We start from the raw sequence: 6,169 nt of genomic DNA, 5'->3' as shown, positions 1-6,169 counted from the left end.
TGCAAACAACCATCCCACAAAAAAAAAAATCCCCTCTTTTGTTCGCTGATGTGGAAGTTTTTGTGGGTGATTTTGTTTTGTTTTGTTTAGTATCAGGGATTATAAATTTACATGTAAAACATATTTTTGATATTAAAAAGATATTTTTTTATAACATGAAACAATTAAGTTCTTACCTGATAAGATAAAGATCTCCTTACAGAGGAGAACTTTTCTTAAACCGTAGACAGACAGACAAAGTTTAGAAAAACACATTACGACTTTAGATTTTATCAGACATTAAAACAATGCAGTCTACTTTAGGTAGGACGTAATTGGGGTGCTAATACCTTCCCTTTACCCAACCAATCTTCATACCCCATCTCTGAGACTACTTAGATTCCTAGTAATCAAAACACTAGATAGCGACTCCTAGTCCATAGTTTATTGATAAGAGATGAGAATTCATTGTCCCTCTTTATTTTGCCTGAATAAACTATACATCTATCTATTACAAATAATTTTCCAGAGTGAACGATTATCACGCCACCGCACAAGAGCAACAAATGTCATGGATGTCCTTAATCACCATGTCTCGTGAGAAATCAATGATTGGACATCCAAAAATGGAGCCGTGCCATTTCTAAAATCGTCAATTGTTACTGAAGTAGGAGGCCCAGCAATTTCCCATACGTTGGGAACTTCATCCCTGATGTTTTCAAGTTCTTTACTACTTCGTTGTGCATGAAGAGCTCCTTTTGACAGCCGAATCTGCTCCAACTCTATCGCGACTTCTCTCATAGTTGGCCGTTTCCTTCCATTCCAGTTCAAGCATCTTCTAGCAAGATTAGCGACTGCGATAACTTCTTCTTCACGGTCCTGCCCAATAAGTCGTTCGTCAAGAATATCAAATATCTTGTTCTCTTCCATCAAAAGAATAAAATGAGTGGCTAAACTTCCCCTCTCTTCCGACCTTTCATAAGAAATTGGTTTTTGCCCACTCAAGAGCTCTGCAAGAACAACACCAAAACTGTAGACGTCACTTTTTCCGGTAAATTGGCTAGACTGGAAGTACTCTGGATCAAAGTATCCAAAAGTGCCTCGAACATGAGTGGTTAGATGAGTTTGATCAATTGCGATCGATCTTGAAGTTCCGAAATCTGATACTTTTGCTCTGAACTTCTCATCTAACAGTATATTTGTAGACTTAATATCACGGTGATAAACCGGAATGGATGCTGCGGAATGAAGATAAGAAAGTGCCCCAGCAACTTCAGTAGCAATCCGTAGTCGCATTTCCCATGAAAACTGGAACTCCTCCTTCTGTTCATGAATATACTCAAAGAGATTTCCGTTGGGAATGAATTCATAGACTAGTAGAGGAACCTCTGTCTCTAAACCACAACCTAGCAACTTGACCACATTTCTATGATTGACTTGTGAAAGGATGACGACCTCATTGATAAATTCTTCCAACTTTTCTTTATCCACTATTTTGGATTTTTTAACAGCAACGATCATTCCATCTGCTAGCATTCCTTTATAAACAGTTCCTTGGCCACCTTTACCAAGTATTCTATTATCATTAAAACGATCGGTTGCCTTTTCCAGCTCCTTGGAAGTAAATATTTTTGTTTTCTGAATGCTTCCATCGCTTGAGGATAATTGTTGCTGCAGCAATAAACCACCATTTTGTTTGAAGAACTTCTTCTTCAGTTCAATGTTCTTCCTTTTTTTTACAAGTTTATATAACCGCCAAATACCAACAAGCAGCAACAACAATCCAGTGGCCGCACCTAGAACTGCCATTGCTCGCCAGTGAAAAAAAATAAAAATTGTTAGCTGCATACATACGTATTATTGTTGAACAACAATCTATGTCAACAAGGTGGTTAAATCTTTTTTGGGTTGCGGTGACCTTCTGCCGTATATTTTTTTATGTACCTTTTTTTCAAAATTCGTATATGTTATTGTATATTAGCATATTTTTGCTTATATATCCTTTCACTATTTTGAACAAAAAAGCCACAACAACCTCCAAAAGAAAATTTAATTTTAAAAAGACTAAAACAAATACAATATATATATATATAAAAGCATGAAAAACCCACAAAACATTCAAAAAAATTGAAAAGTGAAAAGAAAAACACTAGAATAATATATATAAAAAATCATGCCAACAAAGCCTCACAACTAGAAATTATATCTATGGCAATAAAATAAGTTTCACAGGATATGGAGTTTTCAAATTTTTTGTTGGTTACCATTTTTTTTTTTATAAATATCTATGATCTATTGAAAATGTTTTTGTATTCTCCAAGTTTTTTTTTCATTTCAAGGTTTTTTTAAAGAAATATATGTTTTTTTTTAACTTCTCTTCTATTTTATGGGTTTTTCATGTTTTCTTAAGTTTTCAAAAATTATTTTTTTACTTTGATATATTTTAAGACTTAATTTTTATGTTGGAGGTGATATTTTTATCCAAATAGTAGCAAAAGAGTATAAGAGAAAATATCTTTATATTCGTGCACATGAAGAGTTTGTCAAATAACCTTCTTAATTTAATAGCTCAATTAAGCTATTATGGAAGGTTTAAAATATTATTTATATCATTCTCTAATATACCCTTTTAAGTAAAAGATTTTGGGTTTGAAACTTGTATAGATTCATATTACTTTGTGCATAAATGAAAATGATAAGATTTACATTCATAACCGCTTGGTTATCAAGGCTCTGATATTATATAAAAAAACTATCTCAATCCAATAACTTAAACTTTTGGGTTAAATTGGTTACTTAAATGAAAAAAATTTAAAGTGAAAATTTCTTAAAATGAAAATTTCTTATAATACCACATGGAAGAATAAATCCAATGCATAAAGATAAATAAATCAATTAACCTGATTTTAATTAACTTACGGCCACTTTTCTTTTTATTCTCACAAAAAAATCAATTTTGTTTTTACTAAGTAGTTTTTTTCTTTTTGAAGTGCAAATGGAGAACTTTCCAAGTCAAACATACCGAATCGATTATTATAAAAAACAGTCGTGTAACAATAGCAATGCCAAACACTTCAAAAACACACACTCACACGCAAAAGACCTTGCAAACAATTTAAAATTTTCTCATATAAGTGGAAATACATAATTATAGATAATTGTACATTTAGTATCCAGTTCTTGTCTATATTTAATTAATTAAAACAGAAAAAGAGAGTGAAATTAAAAAAAAAATTATATCGTATGCTTTGATTTACAGGAGAACCAAGGGTTAGAGAAGGGAAAATATGTAAATTAATAATTAAGAAAGTACTATATCATCATTGCCTCATTCTATCCATTTTGGGGAGATAAAGAAGGCAGTCATGGACGACGATTTTCTCGTAGCTCCCTTTCCATCCCCTCAGACAAGGGAAAATATATAATTTCTACTCTCCCAAACACAATTTATCCTCTAAACCAACGTTTCAGGTTCCTATAAATTACGAAGGAAAAAAGAATTAAGAGACAGGAACTTACTCAAGAAAGTGATCTTAGCTTTGTCGAGCTCGCACTTGTACCCACCCGGTACATTCACACATTTTGTCATCCCCGAACACCAATTTCCATTGAGATTTCTGCACTCATCGATATCTGATTCAGGAAATCCAATGAGTGAGTATGTTCATGTGATGGGAGCCATCCAAAAGTAGAATGATATTGCATGATGAATTTATGCTTCAACTCTATTAATCTATTGAGTCGGGCTTCTGACTGCTGTTTAAGCTTCAGTACTACGTTACTTTTAAAAAACAATAAAAATAAATATAGATCAAATCACAACATTAAGCGTGTTCGAATCATACCAGTGCACCCATCAGGAAGATACGGATTGCCATCATAGCCCGGGTTGCACCTACAAGTGGTTGAATTGGAATACAGTTTTACTGTTCTCAAACCCCACCTACCAGAAATTAAGTTCACAGTGGGGCTGCAATTCTTTGCATCAGAATTCCCCACACTGATGTCATCACTATACACAAACCAGTCCAGGATTACTGGGACATGCTGCATATCTTGCACCGCCTCGGGACTTTTTATGTTGTCCCGGGACCATTCTCGGTCTACTATAAAAGCTACCTTGCATTGATTTCTTCCGTGATCATTAGGGTCCTCTGTGGTCTCCAAACTCGCGCTGAACACCTGGAGATCCGAGGGAATTCTGGTCTGGCAGCAATTGTTACCAGAACAGTAACAATTTTCTTTACCTTCTGTACTAGAACTAGTCAAATTATTAGCACTGCAAGTTGACTTGCACCCAACAATTTCTGGCTCAATTCGGTTCAATAAAGCACGATTGTTGCAGCCCATTGCGGCGAAACTGTTTGAGGAAGAGAAGGCGAAAGGACTTCCAGTCATATTAATGGCTAAGTTGGCACCTCTACCAGAACAGCCAGAGGAAATTATTGGACTGTTTACTCGAACCCAACGCTCCCCTAATGGAATCCCCAAGACCTCCATGTTGATTCTTCTTAAGAAAGCCCTGCTGGAAGAATCCGCAGTTGTTTTGTTGCAATCAACTGAGAACCAGTCATTCATGGAACAACCTGTTCCTATTCCAAATGGAAAAGGAATGCTAATGTTTCCACAAGTCTCTGCACAATTAGGCTTCGCCATAAGTGCTGATACAGTTGCTATTTCAGGAACTAGAAATAGCAGGAAAAAAATTAGAAAGACACTACGAGGAAACATGCCTTCCCTTCTATTGCAGATTTAGATGCTGTTGGTGATCAATAATGGAAGGGGAAAGAGGGGGGGAAAGATCTTTCCTTGCTTCCTATATTTGTAAGAAAAAAAATATACTAATTGAGACAAATAAGACTACCTTAATAGAGTAAACAAACTGCCCAAAATCATTTGAAGCAAATTTAATGAAAAGTTCTCTCTCAATCATATATATATATATATATATATAATATGGTGGCCTTCCATATTTTTAATTCGTGTAGTCGTAGGATTTAGAGCTAGGATGTTTCTTTCCAACTTCCAAGCTTTGATTAATAATGTATAAATTCCACAAGAATATAAATTAAGATTCTCAAATTGAGTGATGGTGACTTTTGTCTAACCAATGCCAAGACGATAGGTCTAAAACTAAAGAGAAAATAGCGTGTAGACGACGATGCTATGAATAAAACAGGGGAAGAAAAGTCATTTCTCTTTAGTGTTAGGATTTGCTATTAATGGACAATATATTATGCAACTTATCCTAAGAAGTAGGGTTACTATTGTCAAAAGGCTACAGTGATAGTTGTACCATCACTGACAAAAATGATGCAACTCATATGTTGCCACTATTAGTGCTATATTTTATGCCATGATTTATGGCCTCTTGTCTGCCATGAATTGCCTATAAATAAAAGCATTGTTTGATAGCAAAATGAGAGAGTGAGAGAGAGTGGTGAGTGTATGTAAGAGAATATAAGCGAAAAAGGGGCTGTCAAGGGCAGCAACTCTGATACCATTGCAGTAGGGAGCTGAGAGTGTGTGTGAGTGTGAGGGGGTGTAATCCTTCTCTTTCATATCTTTGTTTTATATTTTTTCTCTATCTTTAATAATATCGACTCTTCCGTGGAGGTAGATGATTTGTTGAACCACGTTAAATAGTATGTTAGTATGGTTGGCCTTTTATGAGGAAATATCAGTACATTACCGGTCGGATGGGCAGATTCCCTAACATTGAGTGCCAAGATTTTATTATAATGTGGAATATCCAATAGATAAGTACTTTTTTTTTTGTTAATAGTCAAAATTTTATTAAGAAAAAAGGCTACAAAGATAATAGCCTAACTTATATCAGATGAACAAGTAAAGAAAGAAAGTACAAAAATTGTTGCATGAAACAGGGGAGAGCAACAAATAAGGGAACAAACAAATCATAAGAAACCATCTTCTCTCGGCTAAACATTCTCTATATTAAGCTCTAAAGAGTTGGAATCAAGCCTCAACCATAAAGCAATACTTTGACGCACCATGGAGAAACAAATTTGAAAGTTAGGGGCAACATCATGAAAAATAACATCATTTCGGTGAAGCCAAAGATTCCAAACAACGCATGAGAAAAGAAGCTGCCATGAGAGATTCTGCTGCTTGCCTTTAACCATTGAAGACCATTGGTAGCACATATCATCAATAGATTTTGGAAAAACAT

The 6,169-nt window shown here is 34.8% G+C and overlaps 1 protein-coding gene across 1 annotated transcript; it reads right to left on the bottom strand.

Moving 5' to 3' along the window:
• Positions 1-549: 549 nt before the first annotated feature.
• On the bottom strand, positions 550-4,833 carry LOC105132676 (wall-associated receptor kinase-like 22). The gene is made up of 3 exons (XM_011036295.1): positions 3,825-4,833; positions 3,499-3,612; positions 550-1,781 (listed from the first exon to the last, which is right to left on the bottom strand). Exons 1-3 carry the CDS (start codon positions 4,708-4,710, stop codon positions 565-567), a joined length of 2,217 nt encoding a protein of 738 aa, XP_011034597.1. The 5' UTR covers positions 4,711-4,833; the 3' UTR covers positions 550-564.
• Between the last annotated feature and the right edge of the window lie 1,336 nt (positions 4,834-6,169).

Source organism: Populus euphratica, unplaced genomic scaffold (assembly GCF_000495115.2).
Source record: "Populus euphratica unplaced genomic scaffold, PopEup_1.0 scaffold87.1, whole genome shotgun sequence".
Classification (NCBI taxonomy): Eukaryota; Viridiplantae; Streptophyta; class Magnoliopsida; order Malpighiales; family Salicaceae; genus Populus; species Populus euphratica.
Note: the sequence above shows the minus strand (reverse complement) of the source record. Positions and strands in the feature narration are given on the sequence as shown.